A 17,170-nucleotide genomic window follows, 5' to 3' on the forward strand; every position below is an offset into this window, starting at 1 on the left:
TGGGTTTGGAAGGTGCTGTCTAAGACGTCCTGGTGAATTTCTGCAGTGAATTTTGTGGATGATATGCACTGCTGTTACTGAGTGTCCGTGAAGAAGGGAGTAGATTTTTTGTGGATGTGATGTCAATAAGTGGGCTGCTTGGTCCTGGACAGTTTTGTTGGTCCTGTTGTTGTTGGTGATGCACCCATCAAGCAGGTGAGGTGTATTCCATCACACTCCTGGCTTGTGCCTTGGAGGTGGTGGACAGGTTTTGGGGAATCAACAAGTGAGTTACTTGCCACAGTATTCCTTGCTTCTGGCTTGCTGTTGTAGCCACTGTGTTTATGGGGTGAATCCAATTGAGTTTCTGGTCAATGGTAGAACTCAAGGATGTTGGTAGTGGGAGAATACACCGATTGTAACACTGATTGAAAGTCAAGGGTTTGGTGGTTAGATTCCAATCTTATTGGAGGTACTCATTATCTAGCATTTATGTGGCTCGAATGTTACTCATCAGTTGTCAGCACAAGCCTGAGTATCATTCAATCTTGTTGCATTTGAAGATGGATTATTTCAGTACCTGGAGGAGTCACAAATGATACTGAACATTGCACAATCACCTACAAACATCTCCACTTCTGACCTTATACTGGAGGGGAAGTTATTGATGAAGCAACTGAAGATGATTGAGTCAAAGACACTACTCTGAGGAACTCCTGCAGAGATATCCTGAAAATGAGATAACTGACCTCTAGCACCCATGATTATGTTCCCTATGTGCCAGGTATGACTCCAGCCAAAGGAGAGATTGCCCCCTGAAACCCTGATTCCAGTTTTACTTGGGTTACTTGATGCCACACTTGGTCAAATGCAGCCTTGATGTCAAGGCTGTCACTCTCACCTCACATCTGAAATTCTTTAACTGTTTTGTTCATGTTTGAACCAAGGCTGTAATGACGTCAGGTGCTGAGTGGCCCTGGCAGAACCTAAACTGAGCATGGTCTTCTTGATAGCACTGTTGATGACACCTTTCATCACTTTATTAATGATCGAGAGTAGACTGACGGGGTGGTAATTGGCCAGGTTGGATTTGTCCTGCTTTTTGTACGCAAAACACACCTGGGGAGTTTTCCACATCATTGTGTACCAATGTTGTAACTATACTGGAAAAACTTGGCTGGGGGAGTAGCAAGTTATAGAGTACAAGTCTCCAGTACCACTGCCAGAATATTGTTATGGCCCATAGCCTTTGCAGTCTCCCCAACTGTTTCTTGATATTATGTGGAGTTAATCAAATTGGCTGAAGACTCAATTTTGGTGATGCTGGGGACCACTGGAGGAGCCCAAGATGGATCATCCACTTGGCACTTCTGGCTGAAGATTGCTGCGAATGCTTCAGACTTATCTTTTCCATTGATGTATTGGACTTTTCCATCATTGAGAATGGGGATATTTTAGGAGCCTCCTTCTCCAGTGAATTGTTTAATTGTCCTTCACCATTTATAACTGGATGTGACAGGACTGCAGAGCTTATATCTGATCCATTGGTTGCGGGATCATTTAGCTCTGCTTATCATAGAGGCATAGAGATGTACAGCATGCAAACAGACCTTCGGTTCAACCTGTCCATACCGTTTGGAATCCCAACCCAACCTAGTCCCACCTGCCAGCATCTGGCCCATATCCTCCAAACACCTTCCGTTCATTTACCCATTCAGATGTGCCTTTTAAATGTGGCAATTGTACCACCCTCTGCGTGAAAAAAGTTGCCCCTAAGGTCTCTTTTATATCTTTCTCCTCTCACCCTAAACCTATGCCCTCTCATTCTGGACTCCTCCACCCCAGGGAAAAGTTTATTTTATCCTATTCATGCCCCTCATGATTTTATAAACCTCTATAAGGTCACCCCTCAGCTTCTGATGCTCCAGGGAAAACAGCCCCAGCCTATTCAATTTCTCCCTATAGCTCAAATCCACCAACCCTGGCAACATCCTTGTAAATCTTTTTTGAACCCTTTTAAGTTTTACAACATCTTTCCGATAGGAAGGAGACTAGAATTGCACGCAATATTCCAAAAGTGGCCTAACCTATGTCCTGTGCAACCACAACATGACCTCCCAACACCTGTACTCAATACTCTGACCAATAGCTTATGCTGTTTGGCACACAAGTAATCCTGCTTGGTAGGTTCACCAGATACGAAGCTCATTTATGCTGGTCCTGATATGCCCTCCTGCACTCTCCATGAACCAGGGTTGATCCCCTGACTTGATCGTGATGACTGAGTGGGGGATATGCTGGGTCTTGAGGTAGCCAATTGTGCTTGTTTACACTTCTGCTGCTGTTGATAGCCCATGGTACTTTGTGGCCCACAAGTGCCCTGTCTTGAGTTGTTATATCTGCTCAAAGTCTGTCCCATTTAGCCTGGTGATAATGACGATCTAAAATTGGAATTTAGGCAATAAGTATGTGTAGATTTTTATTTAACACTAAATGGTTTCTCGATTTAAAAGAATACTATAAAATGGCTTGTGAACCTGTACTACTGATTTGCTGAATTAAGCTGAAATTCAAAGATAAGACAATAGAGTTTTCATAAATTGAATACTGACACATTAATTGACCATTTGAAGTAACTTTGAACTGATACATGGCATGACAATTTACGTAAATATGATATCTTTTCCGAAGAATACCATTGGATTAGCCTGTTGTCAATCATGTCACCATATTACAGTTGATTGGACTTTTCTTGTAATTAAGAACCCTTTCCCAGGAAGTATCAATGGATTAACTTGTTGTAAATCATGTCACCTTATTATACGTGATTGATCTTTCTTGTAATTAAGATTGTACTCTTTCTTAAAACAAACATAAATAATGTGTAATTTTCAATTGTAATTGCACAACTTCCCCACGGAACACAGAAGCTTCAACCTCTGTGTTGCTGGATAGAATTGCGTTAAGGTACCTTAATTCAATAAACTAATGACCCTTGCTTTTTGAACAGACTGCAGTTGTCGATTCTTTTGACTGATCTCGAACCAAGAGGCCCCTCTTGAGGGGTCAAGATCTTCAAAAGTACCACACAGCACAGTAGAGGGTGTTCTGAATATGAAGGTAGGACTTCGTCTCCACTTCTTTCCAACCCTACTGGGTAATAGTGAACCAGAAGGTTTTTCCAACAATCAAAACCAGCTTGGCCATCAACTCGATTTAAATTACAGATTTATTAATTGCATTAAAGTTCACTCGAACACCACGGCACGATTTGAATCCACATCCCCAAAGCATTAACCCCAGCTGCTGCATTGCTTATCCAATTACGTAACCACTGTGCCAGAGGCCTCTCTCTAACTGCTGACTGTGTTTGCAGCAACACTTCATTTCGTTTTATGTAGGGTCAGAGTTCTTCCAGTCATGCATTTTGTTTGGAAGATCAGCTGCAAATCAAATTTCTGGAGCCCCCAAAACCCATTATATGATGTGAATAGCAAATGAAGGATATATTTTCCAATCTTTGAAAAAAACTCTGGATTTAAATTAAAGTTTCATAATAAGAATAGAAATCCAATTAGTGAACAGTAAAAGAAACAGTGATTAAATATTTCAAAAGCGCATTTCACTGTCCAACTTAATTGGATTGTGAAACTTTACCCTGCTACTGTTGGATTTCTACTTTCTAGTCAAACATTCTCTAATTGACTACTGTCGTCAACTGACAATTGCATCAAGATTTATTGCCATCTACTTAGTATTAGGTAACTTTTCACTTCTCAAAGCATTAAGCAGTGATCCTGTGTGATATTTGAACATTTTATTCATTTGCCATCTTTCATAATTAATTTGGCTGACTTGATTGCTACAAAACAAGTCTGAATCTTCACGTAATTTCGAAATCTGCTTTTTAACTTTGCTTCTATGAGAATCAGGTGGCATCATACACCATATTTCTCTGAAGTCAGATGTAATCCCACTGAAATCACCTCTCAGGCAACCAATCACGTTTCTCTCATCTTAACTGAGAGCCCATTCTTGATTCCTGATTCTCAAAAAGTACAGACAGTCTTTTTCTAAGGTGAAGTGAGACGAGATGTTGTGTTTAATCGACTCCTGGTTACTAACGGTTACCTGATTAGAAAACAAATGGGTTTCTATCCTCATCCGATATCATCATGTCATCATTTTCTAGCACAACCATTAGATGATTATTAGGTTGTGAATGTTTGCTTGGAGTTGAAAGGCCAATTGCATCATTTCCACTTCTACCCCAGCAGAGACCAGCCTATGCTTTACAGACTGAGGACTGAAAGTAGTCCTTGTACTGGTGACTTCTCAGCAAACATCTCCCCAAGAAGGGAAGGTTTTGTTCATGTCACCTAGGTGTTAAAACTTCCTGGTCTGATTGTGCAAATTAACATTTGGTGACAAGGTTTGCAACTCTTTGAATCAAAGAAAGGAAAATCAGTCTGTTTCTGAAAGGGGCAGTGATCCTTGCAGACAATGCTCAATTTCCAGCTGATTTAAAAACCTGCCCATCAGCATTTTTACCTATTAAGCAATGTGACCATTTATGAAATGCACACATAGTCTCTTATTTGTTATTTTGGCATTGAAATCTTTAAGAGTTTTGCAACAGTGAAGTAAGTGCTGCAACTATTATAACCAGTTAAGAAAGTGATGAGGAGATGAGGAAATTCTTTCCTCACAAAAGGTTCTGAGTCTTTGGAATTCTATGATTCGCTAAACCTGTTCCACAAATGGTAGTAGGAGAAGAGTCTTTGAGTATGTTTGAGGCAGAGTGATTCTTGCTGAGAAAAAGGGTGGGAATGTAATCAGAGGTAGGCATGAACATGGAGTAATCAGATCAGCCAAGATCTTCTGGACAAGCACAGCAGATTAGGGCTGAGTGGCCAACTCCTCTTCTGCATTTGTATTTTTGAATGTAACCAGCAAATTGTGGCATAACGATAAATATAAAATACTTTAAACTCTGCTGCAATTGGGATCAGTCCATGACTGTTTGCGATGGGTTCACAGTTGGCTGAACACCACAAAGCAAACTCCACTAGTTCTTTTGACACTTAATAAGGAAGAACTCTGGTCAGCAAAACCATAATCATAAAGCTATTACACTGAAAATCAATAATGATTTATTGCAGGATCATTTTTGACAATGTGCAACATATTAGCACTTATTTGTTTTTGCTATCATGAGACTGAAATCTGACAAGCTACACATCCCTTCTCATGACATTAACTGGGGGCAGTGTGTTTTTTAAATCTCTAGATCAATTGGAGTTTAAGTTTACTCTTGCAACCAATATCAAAGCTGTCACTTCCAAAGCTTTCATGGGGTTTGACTATGATCTCTGTCCATTTAAAATTGTTTTTCCAAGCAACTGCCACACTTTTGGTTTACTTAGTTAATCAATCACGGACACTCAAGGAGTATTTCTGATAAACAAAGTCTGGGTCTTTCAAATACTCTTATGTTGCGTCAGCAGGGGCCTCAGGAGAATAATAAAGCACCATAGTGGTCAAACGTTATGGAGAAGAAGATCGATCTATTAGTCAAGTTGATCAAAGAAAAGAGGATTACATCTCCACTGAGCTTCAAGCTAACATAGACTAAATTGTCAAAAGCATCTCTTTACTAACTGCTGTGGATGAATTTTGGCTGGAATCGCAAGCTTCCAAATGGTAACAGGACTCAATATGGAAGTCTCTCACACACATTTCAAACAAATCAAACATTTGCTTGTTGTGAAAAGAAGATTGGGAGGTTGGGACATCCTTCACACAAGAGGGAAACCTGATCCCAGTCCGACCATTTAAATTCAATGTCAAATTCAAATAAATGTCACTTTGACGGCTTCAAGAAATTTGACAAGTGTGGAAGTCATAAATTTAGAATATAAACATAAAGGTTCTTGAAAGGCAGGTGACGTCTGTGGGTAAAATCAAACTAATTAACATGATGTGAAGTTATTTAAATCTCCAACTTTTTTTTAAATGACAAAGAAGCAGCTTGCTTGTGTGATTGAGAGTAGTTTCAGTGACTATGTGTTGAAATTTCACACAGTAGCCTTCATGAATACTTGCGTGATTCACACAAACTGTCATTACTACAGCAAGATGAGTGGGTGCACATGCCCCACTGTAGGAAATGGGGATTGGAGAAGTAGGAATGTTTTGACTTCATAATTTAATTGGCAGGGTGAAAAGGATATTTTGAAACATTGTTAATGAGGTATGGCAAAAATAGATATTTGATTTATAAGAGTTTAAGTACTTCACATTGAAAGAAGAAAATCATCACAAGAGATAAGTTTTATTATTCTGTTCACACAGTGAAATCTGTATTTGGTGGGAAGAAAATTAGTTATTTAATCTTTGCATGACTCCTGAGGTCTGATAAACGAAAGCTGCGTCTTTCATACACTCTTATATTGTGTCAGTGTGCATCCAGTGTAAATACTGGGTAAGTTTACATAAGTAACTGTGGAGGTGTAAGGGGCTACTGGGAATGAATAAGGGAATGAAAAAGGTACATGAATTTTCATGGGGATATTGGGACCATGGACAGTTGGATGGGTAATGAGTTGACATTTGAATACAGGCAGGAATGGGGGCTCGGGGAAGTCCTAAGTTAGCATGAGGTTGAGTTATAGTGGAGGGCGATAAGAGTGTAAAGAAATCCTGGCAACTGGGAGTCAGAAATCTAAGGCATGCCGTCGAACCAGTAGGCCTCTATGATTATCTATGGCCTGTTTCCAGGGCCATTGGGCATGCCCTCCCACTCTCATCCCCAGTCCTGTCCCAGTCAGGGACCTATTTTGAGAGATGGGTAGTGCCTTGACCCTAACTACAAATCTTGGGAGGAAAAATCCATGCCTATGACTTCAGTTGTCAATAATGGGCACTAAACGTGGACTCTCCTTATGAGAGTTTACACCAGTCACTAAGCAGTGTATGTGAAACATCCATTTAAAAGTGTGAAAAGACAATAAGTGCTCCAACGTGAATGCAAATATTTGGAATGTTCCATTTCCTAAAACTGTCATTTCCTTAATTGGAAGGTCTGGAATTTAAAATAAGAAAACATCTAAGATTCCCATCATTTCAATTTCAAGATCCCATGCTCTGCCCTTTCCTGTGCCCGGTGTTTTTTCTAGTTTACATGACTGAGATATCTGCCTTATCTATGATGACAGAGCATTTTTCTTCACCTTAATCATTTTGATAAGATTTTCCCCATCTCTTCAATTCCTCGGCTTTGCCACTGTCTGCCTCTGACATCTTAATTGCTTTGCCCTATGTTTCAAATTCATAAGTCCTTTTTCCTCTATCACCTTTCATTCTGCTCAAGTCATTTATTTTCTGGACAACTCCTACCTTCCTCTGCATGCCTTCACCTCAAGGCTGGCAGTTCCGTGGAGTGTTGTGCAGTCAATTTTCCGAGCATGCTGTGCATCAGTCAAGAAAGTTCAACCTCTTCTGTTGACTCTTGGAAGCTCCTGATAACTGAACCTGTGTAGCACTATTCTTAAGTGATAACACAAATAACAAGGCACAGCCAAAAGAATGGAAGCAGCTGGGACTAAAGACAGTTTTGAGGAGTGCAGCAAGAAGATGGAAGGAGAATAATTCAATATGCACACTCTTCACGTTGGATAGAGTGTTGAACTGCACAGGAAGTGGGAGAATATACAAAGCATTTTGTCATCAAGTTTGAAAACTTTTCAGAAACAACTCATTAATTTCACGCAGAGAATACAGAAAGCCTAAAAAATAACCTTGGCACTGCCCCAAATTTTAATATAATTAATTGCATGCTGGGCATTCCCTCTTCATGCTTTCTATAACTTTAATCAAGGACACAAATGAATGAGCGAAATAAGAAATTGTTTAGTTGCATTCTTTCATTTCATGTTATTAATTGATTTCATTTACACTTAATTAAATTATATCAGAACTAATCATCTTATGTCCAAACTCCTTCATGTGAGGTTCGGTGTGTCACTTGTGTATCTCTTCCCAGTCTGCAATCTTTCCAACATTTTTGAAGTGATTTGTGGCTGTGTCTTCAAGCATCCAGCATTCAAGCACTGCTAATGAAAATCTCAAATTGACCTCAAATAAAATTCTGCCAGCTTTCTTCTACATAGTGGCCACAGGCTGGAAATAATGATCCTTGCCTCAATGTGAATGAGACAAATATGATTTAATGCATTGGAAGGAGCAATTTGATAAAATCTTGCACACTTAGTGAAAAGATCAAATGAGCCAGCTGAGCATTATATTTTGGGGTCTATTACAATGATAGGGTATTATTTAGAACAAACCTGTGTTCTTGTCAAAACTTGCTTTCATGCTGAATCCATCATCATCTAATGACTAACAAAATTAATCTACTGCTTGACCATTTAAGTATAAAATAGAATGATGTTAAAGTCACCATACTTGACAATCCAAGAAACAACTTTAGGAGGAACCTAAACTTCCCTGGTTTCCTGATTTTTTTTCTTGAGAACAGAATGCATTCGTTTCCCACAGGTATATCCGACTGATGTAAACTCAAAAGCTTGGGTAAAGCTTGGTGGATTCAGGCCTGCTTCAGGCTATTTATTAAGTTGCTACTGAGGAAAAATGATAATGGTTAATGTGCATTTTGGAGGAGAGTGGTGTTGGAAAAGCACAGCAATTCAGGCAGCATCCAAGAAGCAGGAAAATCGACGTTTTAGGCAAAAGCCCTTCATCAGGAATAGAGGCAGAGTGCGTGAAGGGTGCCCTTCACCCAACCCCATCTTTTCTCTATTGCCCTGCAATGTTTGTTCATCAATCATCCAATTCCCTTTTAAAAATAATGACTGCATTGGCCTCTACCACACTCGCATGTCATGATTAGAAATCCTAACTACTCAATGTGGATAAAATGTTCAGTATTATGTTGGTTCTGTTTTTTTTTGTCAATAACCTTAAATCAGTGTTCTCGACGCTTTCAAAATTGGCCAACATTTCTCCCCATCTGTTCTTTCCAGACCCCCGCTGCCTGATTTTGAACGTTGTTATCAAATCTCCTCCTAATATCCTTTTCATAGTTTTGCCAATCTATCTCAGTAACTGAAATCTCTTGTCCTGGGAATCATTCTTATTAATATTTACTACATGCTGATCAATGCCTTCATATCCTTCCCTCCGTGTGGTACTCAGAATGGGATACAGTCGTTCAGTTGAGGGTGAACCATTGCCTTACAAAGGTTCACCACAGTTTCCTTGCTTTTATTCTCTGTGTACTCATATTCTATTTGTCATATCAAAAGCTTTGTGAACCTTGCCAGTGATTTGCACAAGTCCAGGCCCCTTTCCCTTTTGTTGTTCCTCCTACCAAAATGATTCACTTCATGTTTCTCTGCATTCAAACTCATTGACTAAATGGTCATCCATTTCATCAGTCATTCCTCTTGAAGTCTATTGCCATCCTTCTAACAGTTTCCAAGTTTGATGTTATTTAAAATCTGAACACTGTCCCCTGCACACTCAATTCTAGGTCATTCTTGTAGATTAAAAAAAGCAATAGCCTTCACACCATCTCCTGAGAAAACCATACCATACACCACCTTCATTTAAAAAAATAAGATTGATTATTGTTTTTTTTTTAAACGTCACCTAGCCAACTTTTTATCTATACTGTCACCGTCCCTTTAATTCCATGGGCTCCATCTTTACTGACTAGCATTCATGTGATAAATAAATGAAACACTTTTTAGTAGTCCAATTACACTACAACATTTGTATTATCTTCCTCAAATCTCTTTGTTTCTGCTTTGAAAATCTCGATCCAATTCGACAAACAGTACTTTTATTTTTACAAAGAGTAATGAGCAGAGATTAGGGTTTTTTTTAATATGGCGACTGAACAGAAATTAAAGCAAGATTGTGAATTGTCAAGAAGTATGCGTATGAGTTGGAAATTGTGCTCCTCAGGGCCACTATGGATACTTCTGCTTCTGAAGTGCAACAGAACGTGCAAAGGGAGGACAGGAAGAAGGGCAAACAGAAAGTTCACATGCCTGTTGGGGGAGCTTGTCCACAAACCTGGCAGAACCTGGTGATTTACAGTTGAATACCACAAACATTCGTGAGTAAGGCAAAAGGCATGTGGAGACCAGGTTTCATGTCCTGATCAACATCCAATGGATTTTCCTGCAGAATTTGGGTAAACAGAAAGTCAGGCAGGATTGTGAGAGCCTTCTTCTTCACAGGGAACAGTTTGTCAGCATTTGATTTTTTTTAATTTACAGCTTGGTACTTGAAGACTGTCTTATTCTGAGCTAAGTAACAGATGCTTGATCTGAAACCCACTCCAGTATATCTGTTTTTTTCAAGATTCTTCATGATTCATTTATCACTCCATGATAATCAGTAACTTTTCGTTCATAGCCAGTAGAATAATAATTGGTGAATGATGTGATTATTTATATATCATTAGAGGGCCTCATGTTGAATCTGATATCAAACATGTTCCATGTAGCTCTTCTGTTATTACATCACATGGATGCATTGTTAATTTGGGATGTAAACAGCAGTTGATTAGAGAATACTAATTTGACCATATGCCCCAATAAAACAAGCTCCCACCTTCCTAAAAGAAAAGCCAACAGGAAAAATGCATACCTTCATACAAAGCCTTAAATCCCAGTGATCCAATGGTTTCATCAGACTGTAAATGCAACCACATCTGGTTGCTCATGCTCACAATTAAGTCAGGGACACTCGAACCGGTAAGTCTAAAATGGGAAAAATGCAGGCCATAAGTAGGGAACTGTGAACACTTTGGTGAAATAAATAAAATTCCAGAGTATTTAATTTCCTTAAAATCTGCCTGTTATGTAGCATGTTTTAAAATGACCACACTCAACACCACAAATAAACAAATGAGGAAAGCAGGAAAATAATTAACAGTGAACAGATTGTGTGCATTTGTTTGAACTTTAAAAAAAAACAAACCTTGATCAACCAATTGGGATACCTGATATTAGACAGTGCAGTGTACAAGCCTTTTATTTTCAATTTAAATATTTCAAATTTGGGATGGAATTTTGCAAATAGCAAAAAAATACAAATAACTTCCCTTCATTTAATGAAAAGCTTCCATGTATAAAATGAAAACCATCTGAAATCAGTTTTGAAATCCTTCCTAGGATGCATTCTTCTTGTTCCACAGCTGTCATTTCTAATGCACTTTAAGTAAAAATTTAAGTGTTTTATTAATCGACATGGCAGGCCAAATGAGACCCTTCTGTGCTGAAGGTGTTCTTTGATTAATTAGAGATGGAGCTGACATAACTGATCCCAAGTGGATTAATGGTGGAATCTTATCAGCCACATAAAAAAGGTGGGACAATTCAGAAGATGCGTGTTAGTTATCTGCCCAATACGATCCATCTCTGAGTGACTGATAGCAAATATTATCAATTCAGTGTTACTTAGGTGATATCATCAATATGATGAAAGGTGTAAGCAATATAGTTTGGAATTTCAATTTCAAAATGGAGGCAGATGAATATGGGTCAGTTCTGTGAAGGTGGTGTTTGTAAACAGATCAGAAAGCCAACAAAAACAGTGATTTCAGTGTATGAATTCCAACAAGAATAAATGTGATTATAATTAACTACCTGGGTGAAACCATAGTGGCATTAAACTGTTCAAATTATGATAGATGGAGTAAACACATTCAGATCATTAGTTTAGTTGGCTCAAAATCTCTGTTCAGAAGAATTAGGAATTGACCACAGAAGTGAGTTTGAGTCAATCACCTAACAGGAAAATCAAGTCTCCAGGTGAATCAAGCATTTTCTCGAAGTGTTTCAGTTTGTGAAGCCAGGAGAATTTAGATAGAAATCTTAAAGTCATTAGAATTGGAAACATTAAGACCATCAGAATTGGGAAAGGTCATGGCAGCAAACTCTGAGAGAAACTGTAAAATTGTCTCAGCAGAACATGGAACAAATTGCTAGGAGGAGTCATTTAGGTTAAAAGGCCAAAAAAGTTGTAAGAGGAGTGAAATTTCACTGGAATAGAGTATCAGTAGAAAGATAGCATTGTGAATCAGTTTGAAATTTAGTTGTGCAGTTTGCATTAAGATCTTTCTAACAGTAGTACATAACCACATAACTTTGTGTTTTGTGTAACAATCTTTTGTTGCAATATTAAGGAACATGAAACCTCATGTGCACATGCTTCAATGACGAACCACGATCTGATCCAAGTGTACAAAATTAAACAAACAACCTACCAAGACTGGGATCTGACTTAACCAGTGTTACCATCAGTTGGGATCATAATGCCAGCAAATGAGATCTGCAGGATGGACAAACCTTGGTAGATCCCTTGCTCATGGTAGACCAAGGAGCAGCGTCCTTTTAGTCTATGCCTGGAGCCAGTGTGTGACAGTTACTACTGAAGCTTCAGACCATCTGTAAGAGGGGTTTTCCCTTCACAACGGTGGCTTGGCAGCTGTGGATCCTCCATTTTAAAACATCCAAAAGAGTACAGATGGTGCCTTCACCTCTCCCAGTGAAAGATGCTCATTCTCACCACAGCCTCAAGCCCTCCCACCTGAGCACAGACCATCTTTAACTGCAAGTGGCTTCCAGTAAAGACCTTTTCTCTGGGAAGATAGTATGGGCAGCCAACATTCAAAACCCACTAGGGCTGTGACCTGGATATGGCACAAACTGCACTGAAAATTCTAAAGTGTGCAAGATTGATTCCAAAGTGAGTACCACCTGTATGGAGTTAACATTTTGAGTCCACTATGACTTTCCATCATATTTGATCTTGGCAAAGGCTTCCCATAGAAGACTGGTTAGCAAGGTTAGATCTCATGGAATATAGGGAAAACTAGCCATTTGGATACAGAACTGGCTTGAAGGTAGAAGACAGAGGGTGGTGGTGGTGGAAGGTTGTTTTTCAGACTGGAGGCCTGTGATCAGTGGTGTGCAATAAGGATCGGTGCTGGGCCCTCTACCTTTCGCCATTTATATAAATGATTTGGATGTCGGAGGTATAATTAGTAAGTTTGCAGATGACACTAAAATTGAAGGTGTAGTGAACAGGAAAGAAGGTTACCTCACAGTACAATGGGATCTTGATCAGATGGGCCAATGGGCTGAGGAGTGGCAGATGAAGTTTAATTTAGATAAACGTGAGATGCTACATTTTGGAAAAGCAAATTATAGCAGGACTTATATACTTAATGGTAAGGTGCTAGGGAGTGTTGCTGGACAAAGAGACCTTGAAGTGCAAGTTCATAGCTCAGTGAAAGTAGAGTTGTAGGTAGATGGGATAGTGAAGAAGGCATTTGGTATGCTTTCCTTTATTGGTCAGTATTGAGTACAGGAATTGGGATATCATGTTGCGGCTTTACAGGACGCTGGTTAGGCCACTTATGGAATATTGCGTACAATTCTGGTCTCCTTCCTACTAGAAGGATGTTGTGAAACCTGAAAGGGTTCAGAAAAGATTTACAAGGATGTTGCCAGGGTTGGAGGATTTGTACTATAGAGAGAGGCTGAATAGGCTGGGGCTGTTTTCCCTGGAGTGTCGGAGGCTGAGAGATGATGTTACAGAGGTTTATACAATCATGAGGGGCATGGATAGAAGAAATAGACAAAGTATTTTCCCTGGAGTGTGGGAATCCAGAACTAGAGGGCATAGGTTTAGGGTGACAAAGGCAAAATACAAACGGGACCTAAGGGGCAACGTTTTCACACAGAGGTTGGAGCATATATGGAATGAGATGCCAGAGGAATTGGTGGAGGCTGGTACAATTACAGCATTTAAAAGGCATCTGGATAGGTATACGAGGGATATGGGTCAAATGCTGGCAAATGGGACTAGATTAGGTTAGGATATACGGTCGGCATGGACTGAAGGGTCTGCTTCCGTGCTTTACATCTCTATGACTCTGCGAGCTTCCAAGCATATAATAGCAACAAAAGAAAAACAAATAATAGCAGCAGAGTTAAGACCACCCACTCCATTTCTGTAACAGAAGCTCAGACATAGTAAGGCTGAGTGAATATGAGACATTGCAAAGATTGGAGCTTGTGGATTGGATATAGTGAATAATCTTCCTTCATTGTTAGCCATTCCTCCTGATGGCTGTGATTTCACTGCCCTAGGGGGAAAGAGGATATTCTACGTCTGCACCACTCAATCCACCAGGACATCTAGGTCCCTGCCCATGAAGCATGGCATCAATTGTCCCTCATCTGTCGTGTCAGTCATCACTGTCAGGAACCATGAAGGGCAGTTCCAGATTAATGGTACTTGTCTGATAATCAAAGGCTTTAAGGTAAAAGAACCAGAGGTTACTTGAGGAAAAACATTTTTACGCTATGAATGGTTACGACCTGTTCCCCAAATGAAACAGAGTTAATGACAACTTCCACAAGGGAATTGGATAAACATGATATGCAAAGAGAAATCACTAGAATTTGGAGTAAGGGCAAGGGAGTGGGACTAATCAGATAGCTGTTTCATAAAAGCCAAAAGAGGCATTGGGAGGAAAGCCCTCTTTATGTACTGCATCATACAATAATAATATGACATCTGGTGTACTATTTTGATGACAACAAAGTAGTTGGCATTGTCACGTCCATTTCTTTGAAATGCTAAACTCATGTGATGTTTAGTGAGCAAGATTCAGTTGAAGAAATCCACACTTGATTATTTTAGGATTGTTGTGATTTTATTCACAAGAAAGGGGACAACTTATTGAACTTGAAAACAACTTTGATCAAGAGCTTATTGAGTGATTATTCTTTTGGGCCCTTGTAGTCAGGATATCTGATGTCTTGGAACCCTGTAGGGTAATAAGAAAGGAACAGACTGAAGTTTGGACTTCTGAGGAATGCTGAGAGAAGGTTGTTGCCTTATTAAAAAGAAGGAACATTGTAAGGCATGTAAGAAATTCAATCACATTGCTTTGAGCAAGTTTCATGAACTTTTTTAAAACTTAGGGCTTCATGTCATCCTGTTGCACAAACAATAAGACTATATGACTATCTTTTTTAATGGAGAATCATCTTTAATACTAATTATGGTGAAATAATGATTCACTTGGGTGAAATTACTCTTGGGCAGGAATACAAAATGGGTGATAGCAAATTCTCTGTACATTTTACACTCTGCCAGATTACTCACTGGCCATTTGTCACTGGGACTTAATATCAATTTAGAGACCATAGAATCTATCTTATTCAGTTTTGCAGTGAAGAAAGGTGCCAGAGAACACCTATTTGACATGACGTTTTTATCAGTACCACGTTAAATGTCACTGACTTAGAAATAGACAATTCTACACTGACACTTGGCTCAACTGATGATCAAGTGAGTGTCACATCCCATCCTAATGGGTCAATTATGGTGGTAAACACTATAATGCTACAAATTCTTTAAACTGGAAAGTAGCAAATTAACCTGTTATATCGCAAAGAGGCAAAAGCAGGAAATTATGTTGGTATGATGTGGGGAAGGCATTGGGATCGTTCCCTGAAAGGGTCCAATGGGCACTGGGAAAAAATCAATACCATCAGGAATACCCAATTGGATGTATGAAAGGAATACTATGTTTTACCATTTTATTAGACTTCCTTTAATGAGTAATATGCTGTGGATAAAGAAGGGATTGTACTTGCATTTCAAGAAGGAATTGATAATGCACCTGACATGACAAGAGGCAGGATATCCCCTTCCCCACCAGGACTGCAATCCAAGTACTGTTTAGCATGGTGGAGTACCAATTCATCAGCCAAGGGAGGAGGGTACTTGGTAAACAGCAGGTTTCCTTGCCCATGTTTAACCTGGAACCATGAGACTTCATCATGTCTAGAGTCAATGCTGAGGTCTCCCAGTCCAATGCCCTCCTGACAGTTTGCCACATTACTGCTATATCTGCTGGATCTGTCCTGCTGGTGGGGCAGGACATATCCAGGGATGGCAAAGGTGGTATCTGGGACATTGCCTGTAAGGTATGATGCCATGAGCATGACTTTGTCCGGCTGTTGCTTGACTAGTCTGTGAGACAACTCTCCCAATTTTGGCACTAGCCCCCAGATGTTGGTAAGGAGGACTTCGCAGGGTGGTATTTGCTATTGTCTTTTCCAGTACCTAAATCAATGCCAGGTAGCTTGTTCGGTTTCATTTCTTTTTTGAAATTTTGTAATGATTGATACAACTAACTGGTTTTCTAGGCATTTCAGAGGGTAGTTGAGAGTTGACTGCATTGCTGCGGACCTGGAATCACAAGTATGCCAGATCAGATTTCCTTCCCTGAAGGACATTATTGAACCAGATGTTTTTTTTCTGACACCTAACAATGATTTCAAGGTCATCATTAGATTCTTAATTTCAGATTTGAACTCGGGTCCCCTGAAAACCAGCTGAGTTTTTGGATAAGGACATTTTTTTTTCCCACTCATCACTGCCTAAAGGCTGCAGCTGCAACAGCACCCAGTTAGATGATCACATTGCAAATTGTTTTAGTCACTGGCACTTGACTCTATTATCTACTTCCTCTTTCAGTGAAGGAGAATGTACAGTATTGAATCTGCACCATAGAAGCACATCAGGGCTGCTTGGATCCTGGGTTGACTTCTTGCAAACTCGAGCACCAGGAAGCTCAGAAGCACAAATGCCATGGAAAGTATTACCTCAAAGTTATCTTCCAAATAATACACTTGCTGTCAGGAACATATTTTGCAATTTGTTTATCATCACCAAGTCAGAGTTCTGAAAATTCATGTATACCATCATGGTTGTGGTGCACCTCCAAAAGAACTGAAGTAGCTTACATAGAAAGCCCATCCACCTTCATCGTACAGCAATGGGGAATGCTGAATAAATGCAGCCTTGTCCAAAGAACAGCCAAAACAACAAATACTAAAAAGGTGTTTTTTTTAGACAGTACTCACGCATATAACACTGTCCTGGTATCTCCCACTTTCCCTCCATCTCCTACAGTCAAGGTGTCATAACCTCGTTCCAGGTCAAATTCTTCAAATTTTAACTTAATGATCTGTGGATAAACAAAACAAAGCTGACTTTTCTCTGAAAATTGAATTCTTCTCATTTAAATATTTCAGAATTATTCTCACAAAAATATGAAATCGATTCTACC

The 17,170-nt window shown here is 39.5% G+C and overlaps 1 protein-coding gene across 3 annotated transcripts in view; it reads right to left on the reverse strand.

Moving 5' to 3' along the window:
• LOC140464913 (CUB and sushi domain-containing protein 1-like) overlaps window positions 1-17,170 on the reverse strand; it is a 2,358,623-nt gene that overhangs the window by 581,557 nt on the left and 1,759,896 nt on the right. For all 3 annotated transcript variants that reach the window (XM_072560545.1, XM_072560536.1, XM_072560527.1), the window contains exons 11-12: window positions 16,965-17,068; window positions 10,660-10,772 (exon numbers count right to left, since the gene is read on the reverse strand). In XM_072560545.1, the coding sequence (XP_072416646.1) occupies window positions 10,660-10,772; window positions 16,965-17,068 (217 nt within the window). The remainder of the gene's footprint in view (window positions 1-10,659; window positions 10,773-16,964; window positions 17,069-17,170) is intronic.

Source organism: Chiloscyllium punctatum, chromosome 3, assembly GCF_047496795.1.
Source record: "Chiloscyllium punctatum isolate Juve2018m chromosome 3, sChiPun1.3, whole genome shotgun sequence".
NCBI lineage: Eukaryota > Metazoa > Chordata > Chondrichthyes > Orectolobiformes > Hemiscylliidae > Chiloscyllium > Chiloscyllium punctatum.